Genomic DNA, 20,662 nt, shown 5'->3' with positions numbered 1-20,662 from the left:
GGTAGCGAAGGTAAGTGGATTTCGCCACTGCATAAATCTCCATCTTACTGCACCCAGTTTTGGTCACCACACTATAAAAAAAAACGAGGCTGAGACTCTAGAAAGAGTGCAGAGAAGAGCAACAAAGATGATTAGGGGATGGAGGGTAAAACATACAGTATGAAGAACAGTTACAGGAACTGGGCATGGCTGGTCTAGTGAAGAGAAGGACCAGGGGAGACATGATAGCAGTGTTCCAATATTTGAGGGGCTGCCACAAAGAGGAAGGGGTCAACATATTTGGAAGGAGCCTGAGTGGCGTAGGAGGCTAATTTTTTTTTATTTTATTTTTAATTTGATTTATATGCCGCCCTTCTCCGGAGACTCAGGGCGGCTTACAATGCATTAAGCAATAGCCTTCATCCTTTTGTATATTTATACAAAGTCAGCTTATTGCCCCCACAAACTGGGTCCTCATTTAACCTACCTTAGAAAGGATGGAAGGCTGAGTCAACCTTGAGCCTTGGAGAGATTCGAACCAGCAGTAAATTGCAGGCAGCTGTGTTAATAACAGGGTGCTTTAAACCACTGTAGTACCAAGGCTAATGCCTCCTACTAAGGCAGCATTTAACATCCAGCTGCCTGCAATTACTGCGAGTTCAATTCTCATCAGGCTCAAGGTTGACTCAGCCTTCCATCCTTTCTAAGGTGGGTAAAATGAGGACCCGGTTTGTGGGGGCAATAAGATGACTTTGTATAAAATATACAAAAGTATGAAGGCTATTGTTTAATGCATTGTAAGCCGCCCTGAGTCTCCGGAGAAGGGCGGCATATAAAAATAAAAATAAATAAAATAAAATATTTTCCAAAGCACCCAAAGGCCAGACAAGGAATAATGGATGGAAACTGGTCAAGGAGAAATTCAACCTAGAAATAAGGAGAAATTTTCTGACAGTGAGAACAATCAACCAATGGAACAGAAGTTGCCTTCAGAAGTTGCGGGAGCTTCATCACCGGAAGCTTTGAAAAAGAGACTGGACTGCCATCTATCAGAAATGATGTAGCGTCTCCTGCCTGGGCAGGGGGGTTGGACTAGATGACCTACAAGGTCCCTTCCAACTCTGTTTTTCTGTTCTGTTCTGTTCCATCTTAAGCAATAGCTGAGTCCCTTCCTAAGTCCTGTGCCTCTTGGAAGCATTGTGAACGGCAGTCAACAAATGGACTATGAGTGGGGGAAATAAACAAAACAGGCACACAAAGAAGCACTGAAGGATCAATCAAAGACTTGTTTGGAGTTCTGAAACCTTCGCGTGCAGCAGAAACCTTTGAGTTGGCATGATTGAATCAAATCTCTTTCAACTTCTCTGAGAAAGAAAAAGGTTTTTTAAAAAAAGTTCTAAACAAATAGACAGAACATCACAGTTAGCAGCATAGCAGCAGCTGAACCTTACATAAAGCTATTCCATCTTCCATTCAGAATCTCTGCTCTCCCCCACCACCTGCACTTTAGGCCCCACCTCTTTTATCTGCTGGCTAGCTTGCTGTCTCCAGAACTCATCTCTAAAGCTTGCTTAGAAGCAAAGTCGTTCTTCTTAAGACATTGACAAAGAAGGTGCCACACCAGGCAGGTTGTGCCATTGCATAAAGACACGGGAAGAATCCATCAGCTTTCCACTTAGACAAGAATTGTTCTGTTTGGATTTGATCATCTCTGTCTCATACCTGGGGCAACTAGGAGGATTTCTGGAGCCAGATAACCTTTTGATGAAGTCGTTTCATTTTGCCAATCATCCAGGAGCTTAGAGAAATCCAGAATCTCGGAATCCCTCAATACAGGTGAACATACATGTTTTGTTTATTGCCTTGCTTTGGACCTCCTGCAGGCATTTAGGATCTTCAGAGCATGCACTTCGGAGGAGCATGACCCAGCTGCCTGCAATTTCAAAAAACAGCTGCAACTTTGAGTTGTATCTGCGTGTTGTGAAGTTTCTGGAACAGGATCAGTGTGGATTTTGGACTCTATAAGTTACCACAGAGGAATGATGATTGTCACCACACTACGACATAAGTCTCCTAAGATATTCTTGAGTTAGAGTAATCTATTTTAGGCTTTCCCCCAAAGCATATCAAACATTCAAGGAGGGGAAACTTCAGTCTAAGAAAAGGCAATTCGATTCTGGTGTCTGGATCTACTCAACAATTGGGACATTTTGCTCTGAGTAAGTTGGAGAAGGGGAGCAGTCCATTTTGTTGCCATCTCTGTGCTCTTGCAAATGTGCTTCTAGACTAGAGCAACTTCTGCACCAGCTGGAACTGTCCAAAGTGCTGAAGCTGCCTGCCACTGGACATTTCTATCCCCTTTCAAGCACCTACAAGATCCAGATTTGAGATCGTCACCCATTTTGCAAGCAGATGAACCGTTCTGGGAACAAACAAAGCTGAAAAGTCCATGGTTCAGCTGGGAAAATAAAGAAGAATATGGTAGAGGAAGCACCCATCCCTGATTTCAACAAGTCTCACTTCTTTCTGAACAATTCTACCTGCACTGCTGAGTTGTGCGCTAATGGCTCAGGGCCACCCACTCCCCCATATTTGATGGATGCCTGGCTGGTCCCACTCTTCTTTGCCATTCTGATGTTAGTTGGGCTATTGGGCAACTCTCTGGTAATCTACGTCATCATCAGACACAAGCCAATGAGGACAGTGACCAACTACTACATTGGTAAGACAATTTGGAGGCATTCGCATGGGGGAGGGTGGTAATGGAGGTAATGCTTTTAAACTGGGACCAACAACTAAATGAGATAGAGAGATTCGATGTAGTAGGAAGTTATTAGCTTCCTTAAAAATATGAACATGGAAGTTGTAGCATAATGTATCTGGAGCAGCGGAGAAATCCCCCCCCCCCAGTTCTATCTGGTTCGCCAACCCAGTAGCGCCGGTGGCGGAAGCTCCCTCCACCCACTGGGATGTCATTACTTCCTGTTTTTTTACCATCTGCACATGCACAGAAGAGGCGTGCGTGTTCCCGCATGCTCCCGTTCCCGAACCGGTAGTGAAGGTAAGTGGATTTCACCACTGATCTGGAGGGCACAGTTTGAAGAAGACTGAGCTAAAATAATCATAATCGTATCTTTTCATCCTCCCATTAGTACATTCATTATGGGAGGTTTCTAAATATCATAAATAAATAGTAAGCAAATAAATAAATAAAGGACTTCCGGGTTGGCTCCGCAGCGCCATTGACGGTCTTTTTAGACCGCCGCCCCCGCGATCCCGTTGAGCCGTTCTGACAGCGCTAATCAGCTGTCAAACGGCTTGAAAATCTCCCCTTCGGGAAAAGAAGGGGAGGAGAGCAGGTGGGTGAGGGTAGAGTTCCCCGAAAACCCCTGGATTAATTCCAGGGGTTAGGAGGGTGAGAGCTCCCCGTTCAGCCCACTGAAGTCAGGTTATATATTTTGTTAGCCTGCTTGTTAGTATTACATAAGGATTTTAGCACTATAGGTAGTTCTTACAACCATTTGTTTCAGTTTGGAATTACAACAGCCTCGGAGAAAGCAATTTAAAACCCATCCTCAAAGTTATGATTGTCGCAACAGCCTCATAGTCAGTTGTTTGCAGATTGGGTGCTTGGCAATTGGCTTGTATTTATGACAATTGCAGTGTCCTGTGATCATATGTTCACAGTTTGCAACTTCTCTATAACTGACCAGCAGAATCAATTGGAGAAGTTATTATTTGCTTAATAGCCATGTGATTCTTTTAACAATTACATGATTCAGTTAATGACTGCAATAAAAATTGTCATAAAATCAGATCTGGTCACATGATAACATGACTGCATCGCTTAGTGACCAAAATTCCAATCCCAGTTGTGGTTGTAAATTGAGGACTACCAGTATCTATCCTGGATTTGAAAGAAAACAGCAACAGCAATAGCGCTTAGACTTATATACAGCTTCACAATGTTTTCTAGCCTGTAAACTAAGCAGTTTACAGAGTCAGCCTATTGACCCCAACACTCTGAGTCCTCATTTTACCAACCTCGGAAGGATGGAAGGCTGAGTCAACCTTGAGCCTGGTGAGAATCAAACTCCAGACTATGGACAGAGTTTGCTTGTAATACTGCATTCTAACCACTGCACCATCAGGGTTCCTAAATGAAAAATAAGTTTTTAATACATTCACATTCATTAAGATGTTACTATGTAACATTTCAAAGACAATACCTGGCCATTTTTTATCTATCTATCTATCTATCTATCTATCTATCTATCTATCTATCTATCTAGTTAGCTAGCTAGCTAGTATCTGTGAACAGGTAGGTAGGTAGATGGATGGATAGATGGATGGATGGATGGAGAGAGAGAGAGGGAGGGAGGGAGGGAGGGGGAGAGAGAGAGAGAGAGAGAGAGAGAGAGAGAGAGAGAGAGAGAGAGAGAGAGAGAGAGAGGATAGATGTTTATAAGAGTACAAAGAAGTAAAGAACCAAACTGAGAATTTCAGGGTAATAAAAACAGCCTGCGTCATGGAAAGAAAACCTACTGAAAAAGTGCAATAGAAAAAAGCAGATTTTCTTAATGTGAGAATTGGGGTACTAGCTTTTCCTTCCTTTTTCCACTTTAATATTCTTATGCTTATGGAAATTTATTTTATTTTATTTATTTATTTTATTTCAAATTTATATATCGCACCTTCTCCCAAGGGACTCAGGGGGCGGTGTACAGCCAGATAAAAACATACAATACAAACATTAAGAATAATTAAAAGAATATATATTAATTTGGCCCCAGTTTAAAATGACAAACCAATTAAAAATTAAAAATTTAAAAATATGTTAAGCCAGCCCGGCTTGATGAAAAAAGAAAGTTTTAAGGGCACGGCGGAAGGCACCGAGGTCTTGGATTCTCCTTATCTCTGGGGGCAGCTGGTTCCATAGGGTAGGTGCCCCCACAGAGAAGGCCCTCCCCCTGGGGGTCACCAGCCTACATTGTTTGGCTGATGGCACCCCGAGGAGGCCCTCTCTGTGGGAGCGCACAGGTCGATGGGAGGTTGTCGGTAGCAGCAGGCGGTCTCGAAGATAACTAGGTCCTAAGCCATGGAGCGCTTTAAAGGTGGTAACCAATACCTTGAAGTGCACCCGGAAGACCACTGGGAGCCAGTGCAGCTCGCGCAGGAGCGGTGTTATGTGGAAGCGCCATGCAGCTCCCGTAATTACCCGCGCGGCCACATTCTGGACCACTTGGAGCCTCCGGGTGCTCTTCAAGGGGAGCCCCATGTAGAGAGCGTTGCAGTAGTCCAGGTGAGAGGTGACGAGGGCATGAGTGACTGTGCACATGGAATCCCGATCAAGAAAGGGTCGCAACTGGCGAATCAGGCGAACCTGACAAAAGGTCCCCCTGGCTACAGCCGTCAGATGTTCCTCCAAGGACAGCTGCGTATCCAGGAGGATTCCCAGATTGCGCGCCCTCTCTGAGGGGGCCAAAGACTCGCCCCCAATAGTCAGCGATGGAGTCAGCTGACTATATCGGGATGCCGGGAACCACAGCCACTCAGTCTTGCAAGGGTTGAGCTTGAGCCTGTTCCTCCCCATCCAGATCTGCACAGCCTCCAGGCACTGAGACATTACTTCAAGGGCATCGTTGGGGTGGCCAGGGGTGGAGATGTACAGCTGGATGTCATCAGTGTACTGGTGGTACTTCACCCCAAAGCCACGGATGATCTCACCCAGCAGCTTTACATAAATGTTGAACAAAAGGGGCGAGAGGACCGACCCCTGAGGCACTCCACAGATGAGAGGCCTCGAGGTCGACCTCTGCCCCCCTGCCAACACAAACTGTGACCGGTCAGAGAGAAAGGAGGAGAACCACCGTAACACGGTGCCCCCCATCCTCAACTCTTCCAACCGGTGCAGCATGATACCATGGTCGATGGTATCAAAAGCCGCTGAGAGGTCTAACAGGGCTAGAACAGATTGACACATCCGTAAGATGTCCACCTCCTGCAGGTTCTCATTAGTGTCTTATTCTATTCTGATCTTCTTTTGAATGCATGCATGGTTCTAAGCCAGCTTGATAAAGGGAGAGACAAAGGCAAATTTCATCCTTGTTTAAAGACCAGCATCCTCTGCTCTTGCTTCAACAGCCAACCTAGCTACCACCGACATCATTTTCCTGGTTTGTTGCGTTCCCTTCACTGCAATGCTGTATCCACTTCCGGGCTGGATCTTTGGAGAATTCCTATGTAAATTTGTCAACTACATCCAACAGGTGAGCAATGTCTGAATTTGGAAACTTCTCTCTTCAAGCCTTTTTTTATTTTTTCCTATAGGGATTTCTAGCTAATTTCAAGTGCCATATCAGAATTGTGGTATCTCGTACCTTCTCAGCTCAGAAATATAAAACTCTAGCTCATTTTCAAATCAGATCTTCAAAACAGCATCCACGATGAAGATCCTTATGAAGGAGAACGGTATTATATTTCTGGGTCTGTGCCAGAGGTGGGTTTCAGCAGGTTCCGACCAGTTCTGGAGAACCGGTAGCGGAAATTTTGAGTAGTTCGGCGAACCGGTAGTAAAAATTCTGACTGGCCCCGCCCCCATCTATTCTCTGTTTCCCGAGTCCCAGCTGATTGAGCGGAAATGGGGATTTTGCAGTATCCTTCCTCTGGAGTGGGGTGGGAATGGAGATTTTGCAGTATCCTTCCCCTGGAGTGGGGTGGGAATGGAGATTTTACAGTATCCTTCCCCTGCCACGCTCACCAAGCCACACTCACAGAACCGGTAGTAAAAATTTTTGAAACGCACTACTGATCCGTGCATAGATATGGGAAATACTGAATGAAAGTAGACCCTGTAGATACATACAGGTAATCCTCGACATATGACCACAATTGAGGCCAAGATTTATGTTGCTAAGTGAGACAGTTGTTAAATGGGCATTGTCCCATTTTACGATCTTTCTTGCCATAGTTGTTAAGTGAATCCTTACACTTGTTAAGTTAATAACACAGTTGTTAAGTGAATCTGGCTGGAATATGAGTTGAACCACTTCGCAAGCATTCAAATGACCCTGGGGATGTTGCAACAGTCATAAGTCTTTTTTTTCCAGTGCGTTCCAACTTTGAACAGTCACTAAATAAATGATTGTAAGTTGAGGACTACCCAGTGGTGAAATCCATTTTTTTTTACTACCGGTTCTGTGGGCGTGCTTGGTGGGTGTGGCTTGGTGGGCATGGCAGGGGAAGGATATTGCAAAATCTCCATTCCCACCCCACTCTGGGGCCAGCCAGAGGTGGTATTTGCCAGTTCTCCGAACTACTCAAAATTTCCGCTACCGGTTCTCCAAAACCTGTCAGAACCTGCTGAATTTCACCCCTGGGACTACCTGTACTGTATCTGTTGTGAATCAGTGCTGTTTGTGTGTGAGTGTAAGTTCCCATCAGTATAATATTGATATATACAGGTAATCCTTTATTTAATTTATTTATTAAATTAAATAATTTAAGTAAGAATGACCTGTTCATAAGCATGTTGTCATGGTATGTCGAAGTTGACACATTATCATGCCCCCGTCGGAGTCTGAATCTGAGACGGAAGACGAACAGCTGACAGAGAACGGGAGAGTGGCTCCATTGGCTGTGGAGGAAACTGGGGAAGGGCAAAGTCAGGCTAGGCAGAGTAGGGGAGAGGTAGAACAAGGGAGAGGGATGAACACCAAGGCCCACCCCTCCTTATCTTAGGGCACGCAGGGATGAATGCAGAAGAGAGCAACATGGATTGCGTGGCTTACGAGGAATGAAAGGGCCCAATTCCCTTCACAAGGCACACCTGGGGATGGAGTTTAAAGGAGAGGCAGTTGGGAGGGGTGTTTGTCAGGAACAAACACTGAATTCATCTAGTGGGGCCTGCATTCCTGGCATTCCTCCTGACTATTTGAATTATAATCATGCTTCTGTGTGCTTATCTTGTCTTACTGGAATTATTGCTGCTTTTGGGACTCATTATCTTGCCCCGCTGGAGTGATTGATTTGCAGTCATTCTTCCTACACCGTTTGGACTGGAGTATCTGCGGACAGAAGCTGCTGCAGGTTTGTGGGAGAGCTTTTCTCCAGGTTGGAGAGTAAACGGGATGTTGGGAGCAAATTTGGTGCCAATAAAGGGATTTATACCGGTTCTCTGGCTGTTTTGCCTTCATGCCACGGCCTGGGTCATCACACACATGCTTTTCATTCTCCTTCAGGTTTGCTTGCTGTTCTAGTTTCTATCTAGAAAGAGAGCTTATATTTTAACTTTACACTCAGAAAATAGTTAATTCATGGATCTGATGTGAAACACACCTCTCTCTGCCTATTATCCAGAGGAGACCCTACCAATCAGAGCAGAGGGATAAAAAGATAAATTGTTTGTAGCCTAGTAGAGAGCAATGTCTTCAGTAATGATAAAGGTGAAAACAGTTATTCATACAGAGTGGCAGAGGGCAGCCTCCACTTAGCAAAACTGCTGTAGTTCTGCATTAGGCATGACCAAGTGTTCTAATGATGCTCAATGCAAAAAAACCAGGGCAAAATAAATAAAAATGTTGGTAGTGATTATGAGATTAAAGACACATCCACATCAGTGGTGGGTTTCTACTGGTTCGCCCCAGTTTGGGCACCCCAGTAGTAGTGGCGGCAGGAAGCTGCACCCACCTTCTGTGGCCGTGGCTTATTTTGTGGGCATGGCTTGATGGTCATGTGACAATTCTTTAGGATTTAGCAGAGGTACTGGTCTATCAGGCTTTTAACAGCTTGCAGAGTTGTACCAGTCTACCCGTTTGTTCTTGGAGTGTTCTGGTCTACCCATTTGTTTTTGGAGGTCCTGGTCTGCCCATTTGTTTTTGGAGACCCCAGTCTACTCATTTGTTTTTGGAGGCACCGATCTACCCATTTGTTTTTGGAGGCCCCGGTCTACTCATTTGTTTTTGGAGGCCCCGGCCTACCCATTTGTTTTTGGAGACCCCGGTCTACTCATTTGTTTTGGGAGGCCCTGGTCTACCCATTTGTTTTTGGAGGCCCCAGTCTACTCATTTGTTTTTGGAGGCCCCGGTCTCCTCATTTGTTTTTGGAGGCACCGGTCTACCCATTTGTTTTTGGAGGCACCAGTCTACCCATTTGTTTTTGGAGACACCGGTCTACCCATTTGTTTTTGGAGGCACCGGTCTACTCATTTGTTTTTGGAGACTCCAGTCTACCCATTTGTTTTTGGAGACTCCAGTCTACCCATTTGTTTTTGGAGGCACCGGTCTACCCATTTGTTTTTGGAGGCACCGGTCTACCCATTTGTTTTTGGAGGCCCCGGCCTACCCATTTGTTTTTGGAGACCCCGGTCTACTCATTTGTTTTGGGAGGCCCTGGTCTACCCATTTGTTTTTGGAGGCCCCAGTCTACTCATTTGTTTTTGGAGGCCCCGGTCTACTCATTTGTTTTTGGAGACTCCAGTCTACCCATTTGTTTTTGGAGACTCCAGTCTACCCATTTGTTTTTGGAGGCACCGGTTTACCCATTTGTTTTTGGAGGCACCGGTCTACCCATTTGTTTTTGGAGACTCCAGTCTACCCATTTGTTTTTGGAGACCCCAGTCTACTCATTTGTTTTTGGAGGCACCGGTCTACCCATTTGTTTTTGGAGGCACCGGTCTATCCATTTGTTTTTGGAGACCCCAGTCTACTCATTTGTTTTTGGAGGCACCGGTCTACTCATTTGTTTTTGGAGGCACCGGTCTACCCATTTGTTTTTGGAGGCACCGGTCTACTCATTTGTTTTTGGAGACCCCAGTCTACTCATTTGTTTTTGGAGGCACCGGTCTACCCATTTGTTTTTGGAGACTCCAGTCTACCCATTTGTTTTTGGAGACTCCAGTCTACCCATTTGTTTTTGGAGACCCCAGTCTACCCATTTGTTTTTGGAGGCACCGGTCTACCCATTTGTTTTTGGAGGCACCGGTCTATCCATTTGTTTTTGGAGACCCCAGTCTACTCATTTGTTTTTGGAGGCACCGGTCTACCCATTTGTTTTTGGAGGCACCGGTCTACTCATTTGTTTTTGGAGGCACCGGTCTACCCATTTGTTTTTGGAGACCCCGGTCTACTCATTTGTTTTTGGAGGCACCGGTCTATCCATTTGTTTTTGGAGACCCCAGTCTACTCATTTGTTTTTGGAGGCACCGGTCTACCCATTTGTTTTTGGAGGCACCGGTCTACTCATTTGTTTTTGGAGGCACCGGTCTACCCATTTGTTTTTGGAGACCCCGGTCTACTCATTTGTTTTTGGAGGCACCGGTCTACCCATTTGTTTTTGGAGGCACCGGTCTACCCATTTGTTTTTGGAGGCACCGGTCTACTCATTTGTTTTTGGAGGCACCGGTCTACTCATTTGTTTTTGGAGGCACCGGTCTACCCATTTGTTTTTGGAGGCACCGGTTTACCCATTTGTTTTTCGAGGCACCAGTCTACCCATTTGCTTTTCGAGGCACCGGTCTATCCATTTGTTTTTCGAGGCACCGGTCTACCCATTTGTTTTTGGAGGCCCCGGTCTACCCATTTGTTTTTGGAGGCCCCGGTCTACCCATTTGTTTTTGGAGGCCCCGGACTACCCATTTGTTTTTGGAGGCACTGGTCTACTCATTCGTTTTTAGAGGCCCCGGTCTTTGTTTTTGGAGGCACCGGTCTACTCATATGTTTTTGGAGGCACCGGTCTTTGTTTTTGGAGGCACCGGTCTACTCATTCGTTTTTGGAGGCACCAGTCTACCACCACACTGCCTTTTAACATTGATCAGCTGTAGAGCGGCCCTCTGAAGCCCCGGGACAAGAGTTTAAACAGTTTTTTCCTTCTAGCCGATCAGCTGGGAGACAGCAATAGATTGGAGGTGGGGCCAAATAAAAGGTAAGAATAATGCGGTGGGGGCGGGAGGGCCCAGCTCCCGAACAAAGAGAACCGGTTCGGTGACATCATATCGTCACCGCTACCGGAGGTCTAGCAGCAATGATGTTACCTAGTTTCGGTAATGAAACGTCTATAAGAAAACAAGCAAGCTCAGAGAGCAGCAAGGACCCCTCAGAAGATCCCCACCCTCATGTTGCTTGTCCTCCTGGCTTTCGGTTTCCTATTTAATTTTCTTAATTTTAATCTCTTTGTACAAGTAGCCCTCGACTTATGATTGTTCCTTAGGGACCGTTCAAAGTTATAACAAAAGCTACTTAGGGTCCCATTTTGAAGTTACAACAGCTACACACAGCCACATACACCGGTTTCTGGCCAAAACCAACTATTGCATAAAATTGATTCACTTAACAACCATTCCATTCACTTAAAGCCCACCATGTTTGCTTAACGACTGCTGCTAAAACGATCATAAAATCAGGTCTGATCGTGTGATCCACTTAATGACTACAACGACTTACAAATATAATTCTGAGTTCAATTACAATCATAAGTCGAGAATTACCTGTATTGTCTTTTTTATCTTTATATCATTCTGTAATCCACCCATAGTCAGTGGAATATACATTTAACAAACAATAGCTTTCTATGGACTATCATGGAAAGGGCAAGAATTTTGTGGACTAGGTGCAGCAGTCTTCCAATATCTCAGGGGCTGCCACAAAGAAGAGTGGAGTCAACCTATTCTCCAAAGCACCTGAAGGCAGGACAAGAAGCAATGGATGGAAACTAATCAAAGAGAGAAGCATATTAGAACTAAGGAGAAATTTCCTGACAGTGAGAACAATTAACCTGTGGAACAACTTGCACAGCAAGTTGGGGGTGCTCCAACACTGTTTCCAGGGCGGCCCCATGGGCCAGATCTAAACACCGCGTAGGCCGAATCCAGCCTGCAGGCCTTGTGTTTGACACCCCGTCCCCTATCCTATACCATTTCAGACAAATGGTTGTCTAATCTCTTCTTAAAAACTTCCCGTGTTGGAACATTCACAACTTCTGGAGGCAAGCTGTTCCACTGATTAATTGTTCTAACTGTCAGGAAATTTCTCCTTAATTCTAGGTTGCTTCTCTCCTTGATTAGTTTCCATCCATTGCTTCTTGTTCTGCTTTCAGATGCTTTGGAGAATTGCTTGACTCCCTCTTCTTTGTGGCAACCCAGAGATATTGGAACACGGCTATCATGTTTCCCCTAGTCCTTCTTTTCATTAAACTAGACATTCCCAATTACAGCAACCGTTCTTTATATATTTTAGCCTTTATGTTTAATCATCTGTGTTGCTCTTTGTGCTGTACTCTTCTCTGTACTCTTTCTAGAGGCACAACAAATTTTTTACATTGTGGCGACCAGAACTAGATGCAGTATTCCAAGTGTGGCCTTACCAAGACATTATAAAGTGGTATTAACACTTCATGTGATCTTGATTCTATCCCTCTGTTTATGCAGCCTAGAACTGTGTTGGCTTTTTTGGCAGCTGCTGCACACTTCTGGCTCCTATTTAAATGGTTGTCCACTAGGACTCCAAGATCCCTCTCACAGTTACTACTATTGAGCAGGGTACCACCTAAAGTTTACCTGGTCATTTTGTTTTGTTTTTCAAATCCCTTGATTTGGCTCCATAGGTCTCGGTGCAAGCGACCTGCGTCACCCTGACGGCCATGAGTGTGGACCGGTGGTATGTGACTGTCTTTCCACTTCGATCCCTGCGACGGCGCACACCACAAGTTGCCATAACCGTCAGCATCAGCATTTGGGTTGGTGAGTAGGGGCAGCCTCCAGGGTCAGTTAGAATTGTTCACAAACATGATCAAATAACTGAATGTCCTTTATCTGGGCAAAAACATCTGCTATGAAGTATAATTTTTGAGAAAAAACTAATGAATACCTGCTGTCAGGTGTTTATTATAACTAATTAATACCTGACATGTGTGCCATGTATCATACTTATTGCCAATGATAGCTCCGTTACCATTCAGATAATACATAAAGTCCTCCCAATTGAAAACTGGTAGAATTGTGGTTCTTGCTTTTAATGTTTCAATATACAACAACTTGCAATTCAAGGTTGTCTTTGCAACCATGTGTCTGAAGCCCACATGCGCCCTTCTTTGTGGGCGCATGTGAAAAGGGGGCGGGGCCAGGGGTGGGATTGAAAAATTTAACAACCAGTTCGCTGCCTGGTTGCTGGGTGGGCGTGGCCATGGGGGTGTGGCCTACTCTGTCTCCTGCACCATGGGATGGGGTGTTTTCGCCCTCCCGAGGCTCTGGAGGCTTTCCACAAGCCTCCAGGAGAGCGAAAACGGCCTCCCCTGGGCTTTGGAAGCCCTCCGGAGGCCAGAAACAGGCCTCTTTCCGGATTTCCGGTACTTCCAGTAGGCCTGTTTTTCACCCTCCGGAGGCTCCAGAGGCTTTCTTCGAGCCTCCAGGAGGGCAAAAACGGCCTCCTCAGAGCACCAGAGGCCCTAAACGGGCCTGTTTGCGGAGCACCAGAGGCCCAAAACGGGCCTGTTTTTCACCCTCCCAGAGCCTCCACGCGGTCCCTGCACTTACCTCGAATCCAAAACAGGCCACATGGAGACTCCTGGGCAGGGAAGGGCGGGCAGGGTCAGCCAGTCCTTGTAACTACTGGTTCGGCAAACCAGATTAAAATTAACATCCGAATCCCACCCCTGAGCAGGGCTTTGACTGATTAGTTGTGGCCACCATCTTGACTTTCTTGTCTGCCTCCCTGCAGACAACCCCGATTCTAATTTTATACACAAACCTCTTCTAACATGGCATTTCAAGAAGTCCACTTCTCATTTGTTGGATTATTTAAGGTTTTCCAGTATTGAGCAATTATTGTTTTAGCTGCTAAGTTTAAGCAAGCAATACATTCTTATTTTAAACCTAAGCATCAATGGCATATCATTATTATACATCAGTGTTTCTCAACCTTGGCAAGAGCTGTGGTGATGCAGTGGTTAGAATGAAGTACTGCAGGCTAATTCTGCATTCCCACCGCCAGGAGTTCGATCTTGACCAGCTCAAGGTTGACTCAGCCTTTCATAATTCTGAGGTGGGTAAAATGAGGACCCAGATTGTTGGGGGCAATATGCTGACACTGTAAACCACTTGGAGAAGGCTGTAAAGCACTGTGAAGCAGTATATAAATCTAAATGCTATTGCTGTTAAGACCCCATGTTGGCTGGGGTATTCTGCGAGTTGAAATACACACATCTTAAACTAGCCGAGGTTGAAAAACAGTACTATAGATCAGGGGTCTCCAACCTTGGCAACTTTAAGCCTGGAGGACTCCAAAGCTGGCTGGGGAATTCTGGGAGTTGAAGTCCACCAGGCTTAAAGTTGCCAAGGTTGGAGATCCCTGCTCTAGATCCACTGGGCTGCTCAATAGACAACGTCTCTTTTTAACCAAATGTCTCCATGCTTCATGGCCACATTTCTGCAGTTTCCTTGGTGACAGAGTTGAAATGGTTTGTTATCAGCTTCCAAGTTGCTTTTCGACTGCCAAGCCAATCCTCGGTCTGCAGGATAATCTGGCCAGTTGAAAAGCATCTTGGAAGCTGTGGGATCCTCAACGGCAGGGGCTAAATGAGGAAATCAACATTTTGCCATTGCAACACAACCAGTAACAGCATAACAGAGTTGGAAGGACCATGGAGATCTCCTGTCCTTTTTGTAGGTATGTGATGCCAAAGCTTACGGGGCATCAACGCTACTCAGCTTTCCATCCTTCCAAGGTCAGTAAAATGAGGACCCAGATTGTTGTGGGGCAATACGCTGACTCTGTAAACCGCTTAGAACAGGGGTGTCAAAGTCAATTTCATTGAGGGCCTCATCAGGATTATGTTTGACCTCGGTGGGCCAGGGTGGGCGTAGCCAGAGTGAACGTGGCCAGCTCGACATCACTCGTGTTGGGGATGCCTGTGGGGGCCCGAGCACTCTGCCAACAAAAACAAGCTCCTGAGCTCCATTTTTGGCTGCGATGGCCTCCTGCAACCCACTGCCAGGGAAAACGGAGCTCAGGAAGGACCCCGCAGCCCTCCTGAGCTCTGTTTTTGCTGGCAGAGGCATTGCGGACTGGTCCTTCGCTGTTTCCAGGGCAGATCTAAGCATTTTGCATCTGGCCCGTGGGCCTTGAGTTTGACACACTTGGCTTAGACAATACTATAATGCGCTATGGAGCAGTATATAAATTTTAAGTGCTATTGCTATTCGAAATATAAATTAAATGTGAAAACTTTGTATCGACATTAGGTGGCGCCATCAATCACTGTAGCACAGCAAACCCTTACTAATGTTAATACAATTGTAAGGTGACCAACTTTTTTACAATGAGAAGGAGGACACAAATAAATTGAAGAAAAAAAATATCGTAAATAAAAGAAACATTTTATTCATTGCAACAATGAGTCTAATGCAGGCGTGCGGGCGTGTGTGCCGTGTTGTGTTTCGGTAAGAAGTAAATAAAGCCACTTGCGCATGCCGCACTCTCTCAAAACAATTCTCCTGTGCGGAGCACATGCATCTCATAATTGTGTCTCGCTGCACTGTACTGAGCCTTGACGAATTATCGTGTCAAATACGTCACATCACATGCAACAGATCGGATCGGCATCGATCGAATACGGAGATTTGCAGATTAGTCTTCAAATATAGAAAAGGAGGACATGTAGGAGGTCACTTTTCAAGAGGACAGAACTTACAAAAGAAAGACTGTCCTCTCTAAAGGAGGACGATTGGTCACCTTAACAATAGTAGTAGATAAGCCCATGGATGGTTATAGAGATAGGGCCTTAGTTGGACTGAACAAAAGGTGCCTTGGAGGCACACAGGAGTGCAAATTTAGCATCTGTCTGTAATGTCTTGTGGCAACTGATATTTTCCCCAGGAATTTATGAGCAATAGCAACTTAGAAATTGAATTCCAAGCATTGTACAACTCTTAAGAGATATCTGATAGCATCACCGTAAAGGAATGTCAGTGGCATTCCTGGACACTCTGGGCAAACTTTGGAACAGCTTGATTCCAGATGCATTTCAGTGTCCAGAATTGCTTTTGTGGAGTCTTTGGTGCTCTCTGACCTTGGTTGTTTGCTTGCAGATGTGTCATTACCAGACCAGGTTGCCTCTGCAGTGCAAACAACCAAGCTCGGAGATCACCAAGGACTCTTCAAATTTAACCCTGAGCTACAGGTCTTCTATTAGAATTCCTTTTGGTTAGATAGATGGTTATATAAATTTTTGAATGAATGAAACGGATTAATGTTTCTTTGTACAGGCAAAGAACAGGTAAGTCCTCGATTTACCACTGTGACGGAGCCTGCCCATTAGTCGTAATGGTCATCACTGATTTTTCAACCTTTTTTTACAATGGTTATTGTTCTTGTTCTTTATGTACACTGAGAGCTTATGCACCAAAGACAAATTCCTTGTGTGTCCAATCACACTTGGTCAATAAAGAATTCTATTCTATTCTATTCTGTTCTGTTCTGTTCTGTTCTGTTCTGTTCTGTTCTAATTCTATTCTATAAACACCATGGCCATTAAGTGAACCAATTGTTTGCTAATATTTCTTTTTCACAATCACCATCTGGGACTAGGTTGCCTCTTCTTGTGCTAGCTAATGGTCAGTACAGGTAGTCCTCGACTTACAACCACAAGTGAGCCCAAGATTTCTGTTGCTAACAGAGACAGTTGTTTCTTGCCACAGTTGTTAAGTGAAATCACTGCAGTTGTTAAGTGAATAACATTGTCATTCCGTGAATCTGGCTTCCCCATTGATTTTGCTTGTTGGGTCGCAAAAAGTGATCGCATAACCCTGGGACCAGGGCCGGATTTAGATGAAAAGAGGCCCTAGGCTATTTCACTTATGAGGCCCTTTCACCTATAGTGAAAGTGTAATTTTAATTTTGCTAACAATTTGAATGTAGGCCCCTCTTGATCTTGAGGCCCTAGGCTGAAGCCTAGTTAGCCTATAGGAAAATCCGGCCCTGCCTGGGACACTGCAACCGTCATAAATACGAACCAATTGACGATTATCTGAATTTTGGTTATGTGACCACGGGGATGCTGCAACAGTTCTAAGTGTAAAAAATGGTCATAAGTCACCTTTTTCAGTGCTGTTGTAATTTTAAGCGGTCCCTAAATGAATGGTTGTAAGTTGAGGACTACCACTATCAACAAATGGACAAATAAAGGCCTCCACAGCAGGAGGCGGGATAGAGTTGACAGTCTTCATCCTGGGTCTTTTCCTTCACAGGTTCCTTCCTTGTCTCCATCCCCGTGCTGATTTACAACCGGCTGATAGAAGGCTATTGGTTTGGTCCGCAAACGTTCTGCAGCGAGTCCTTCCCTTCCGTGTACCATGAGAGAGCCTTTATCCTCTACAACTTTTTAGCGGTTTACCTCCTCCCTTTATTGACCATTCTCCTCTGCTATAGTGCTATGCTTTACCAGATGGGACACCCCACCGTGGCGCCAGCTTCTGATAACCATTGCCAGGTACTTATAAGCCAGTGATGGTGAACCTTTTCCACACCGAATGCTGAAAAGGGAGCATGTGCATGCTACTGTTCTGTCCCCGTCTCACACACGCACACAGACAGATAGCCAGGGGTTAAATAAAACTGGCAGACAACAAATTCTTTCGATAAGAGGATTGGCAGCAACCCAGTAGCTGCTTGCCAAGAACTTTACTCATAGAGGGAGGGGGTGTTCCTCTGACAGATAAACCCAAACAAGATACATACAGTTCAAGAATTGTCAAATCCAGTCTGTATTAAATCCAAGGCAGATAACGTTGTTTCAAAGATACAATGTGACTCGCTAGTAGTTAGTTTTGTCCATCACAGAATCTGAATGGCCACCTCACCCCCTTTTATCCCCTGTGGGGTGTGGTCCAGTGACTCAGCTTAATCTCTGGCATGCCTCCTTTTCTGCTGCATGCGCTTGTCTCTCCGACGCTGGCGTGGATCCAGCCAAGACTTATCTCCGTCACTGTCCGACTGCGAGGAGATATCTGGCTCCTGGCCAATCTCTTCTCCTTCGGGAGACACCTGAGGCATTGCCAGAGAGGAGGGTCCTGGAGGGAGAGGCCTGGCCAACTCCTCTCCTTCATGTTCGGAGCCTTCTCCCTCCGATAAGTCGGCTTCGGGGGTCGGAGTCACAACAGTTACACCAAGTGCCAAAAATGGAGCATGCGCATGCATGCCCACTCCTCAGGGCCGCAACCAGGAAGAGGAGCTGCCCAGGGGGCATGTGCGCACTGGATAAGGTACTTCTGGTTTCCAGCAACAAGCAAATCTTCCGGTTACTGCCACGTATGCGCATGCACTGATCAGCTGGCCAGCACGCATGCTCACACCGGAAAATGAAAGACCAGCTCTTCCGGTTTCTGGCACTGCCACACGCAAAAAGGCCAGCTGATCATTGCGTGCCATAGGGCACGTGTGCCATAGGTTCACCATCACTGTTATAAACTGTATGTTGTATCCGGGATAAACTGGATGTGAGATGAAATAACTTAATTTTTTTTTTAAAAAAAGGATGAGATGGTTAAATAGTGTCATTGATATGGTGGACATATCAAATCTGCCATCATACCACTTCAGCTGTACTTTGCTTTGATGGCAGTCTGCCATAAACTGCAGTGGGAGGTGGGGGAGAAAGGATACTGGGAGGGGGGGAATGACAGTAACCGGAAGTGCCAACCCTAGACAAGAGTTGAATGATCCAAGGACACAGGCATGGGAAAGAATGCGAACACCCACCAAAGAGGTGCCGACCGCAGGACTGTTACCAAAAACAACTAATTTGAACTTCGTTGGATAATAGCAAAAGGACGAAGGAAGAAGGGAAAATTATTCGGTTTACGCGAGAAGCTTCAGATCTGGCTTTTCTTATGTTGTAACCACTTTTTTTTTAAAATTGATTTATATGCCGCCCTTCTCCGGAGACTCAGGGCGGCTTACAGTGCATTAAGCAATACCCTTCATACTTTTGTATATTTTTATACAAAGTCAGCTTATTGCCCCCACAAACTGGGTCCTCAATTTACCTACCTTAGAAAGGATGGAAGGCTGAGTCGACCTTGAGCCTGGTGAGATTTGATCTTACTTTAATTGCAGACAGCTGGTGTTAAATTACAGTGCTTAGTCTGTTGAGCTATCCAGGCTCAACAGACACTTGGCTTTAGTAAAAGTATATCTGTCGCTACGAATGGAGTTGAGAATCTTTCTTTCCTAAACGCCCAAGCTGGGACAGTCTGACAGGTTTGGACAGACTTTGGGAGACAGTGGAGGACAGGGGCACTTGGCACGCTGCGTCCATAGAGTCGCAGGGAGTTGGACACGACTTAGCGACTGAACAACAAGAGTAGACTTAAACCTGGGCATTTCAGTCCAATATTTCAATGATGCCATACTATCTCTCTACCTTCCTTTTCATTGGGGTCACCTCTTCCTCCTCCTTTTTGTGCCCCGATATAGGTACGGCAGCTGGCAGAATTCTCTGAAGCTCTGCGGGCCAAGATCTCTCGTATGGTGGCCATCATCATTGCTCTCTTCACCATTTGCTGGGGTCCGGTGCAACTTCTGATCCTCTTCCAAGCCTTTGACTCCACCTTTCAACACAGTTACTATACTTATAAGGTGAAGATTTTTGCTCACTGCATGTCCTATGCCAATTCTGCCCTCAACCCCATTGTCTACGCCTTCATGGGCACTAATTTTCGGAAGGCCTTCAAGAAAGTTTTCCCACTGGCCTTCAAGAAGAGGGTGGGTAATTGCAACATCGCTGGCCGGGCCCACCTTAATACCGAGATGCACTTTGTCTCATCAGGGATGTAGGTTTAAAATAAGTACTTTTCCTGCACAGGTAGTCCTTGACTTACAATCATTTGTTTAGTGACCATTTGAAGTTACCAAGGCACTGAAAAAAGTGACTTATGACCATTTTCCAAACTTATGACCATTGCAGCCTCCCCATGGTCACATGATTTACAATTGGATGCTGGACAACTGACTCAGATTTATGACAGTTGCAATGTCCCGGCATCATGTGATCACTTTTTGCTTCTAAATCAATGGGGAAGCCAGATTTACTTAACAACCATGTTGCTAACTGAACAACTGCAGTGTTCAGTTGTGCAACAACCAATGCACAAAAAGCCGTAAAATGGGACAAAAACTCACTTAACAAATGTCTCACTTAATAAGAAGTATTTTGGGTTCAATTGTGGTCGTAAGTTGAGGACTACCTGTAAAGTGTTTTGCCTTCCAATGGATCCTATGGTGTCCTGCATTTAAGGTGCAGAGGAGGACTCGTGATTATTCAAATCTCATTGGAGTCCACTTGCCAACGCCCAAATAGTGAGAGATGCTGTAAGATGTAGTCCAATAACAGTCAAGTCGCACATATGTAACAAACTCAGGAAACGAGAACAGCCATAGATTTCAGACTGATAGCCTTCATGCTAGTCGGGAATAAAAACATAATATCTTAAAAACTGTAAGAATAAAGGGAGACTTAAACCAACTAACGCAGAATCTCTCTGAAATGTTTCTTTTTCACAATCACCATCATGGGACTAGGTTGCCTCTTCTCGTGCTAGCTAATGGTCAGTACAGGTAGTCCTTGACTTACGATCATAATTGAGCCCAAAATTTCTGTTGTGAAGTTACGTTAAGTGATTTGTTAAGTGAGTTT

At 45.2% G+C, this 20,662-nt stretch overlaps 1 protein-coding gene across 1 annotated transcript; it reads left to right on the top strand.

The window, feature by feature from the left end:
• Positions 1–2,176: 2,176 nt before the first annotated feature.
• Positions 2,177–20,268, top strand: KISS1R (KISS1 receptor). The gene is made up of 5 exons (XM_034437765.3): positions 2,177–2,701; positions 6,124–6,248; positions 12,578–12,713; positions 17,217–17,458; positions 19,444–20,268. Exons 1-5 carry the CDS (start codon positions 2,458–2,460, stop codon positions 19,801–19,803), a joined length of 1,107 nt encoding a protein of 368 aa, XP_034293656.2. The 5' UTR covers positions 2,177–2,457; the 3' UTR covers positions 19,804–20,268.
• Positions 20,269–20,662: the final 394 nt, after the last annotated feature.

The sequence above is a fragment of the Pantherophis guttatus genome, chromosome 1, assembly GCF_059756535.1.
Source record: "Pantherophis guttatus breed Tessera chromosome 1, ASM5975653v1, whole genome shotgun sequence".
NCBI lineage: Eukaryota > Metazoa > Chordata > Lepidosauria > Squamata > Colubridae > Pantherophis > Pantherophis guttatus.
This window is presented reverse-complemented; position numbering and strand designations above follow the sequence as displayed.

Excerpts from the sequence above, each read along its gene's own strand:
- KISS1R (XM_034437765.3), top strand. The coding sequence starts at position 2,458 with ATGGTAGAGGAAGCACCCATCCCTGATTTCAACAAGTCTCACTTCTTT. Across the intron at positions 6,249-12,577 it reads TTGTCAACTACATCCAACAG|GTCTCGGTGCAAGCGACCTG; the intron begins GTGAGCAATGTC and ends TTGGCTCCATAG. Across the intron at positions 12,714-17,216 it reads CAGCATCAGCATTTGGGTTG|GTTCCTTCCTTGTCTCCATC; the intron begins GTGAGTAGGGGC and ends TTTCCTTCACAG.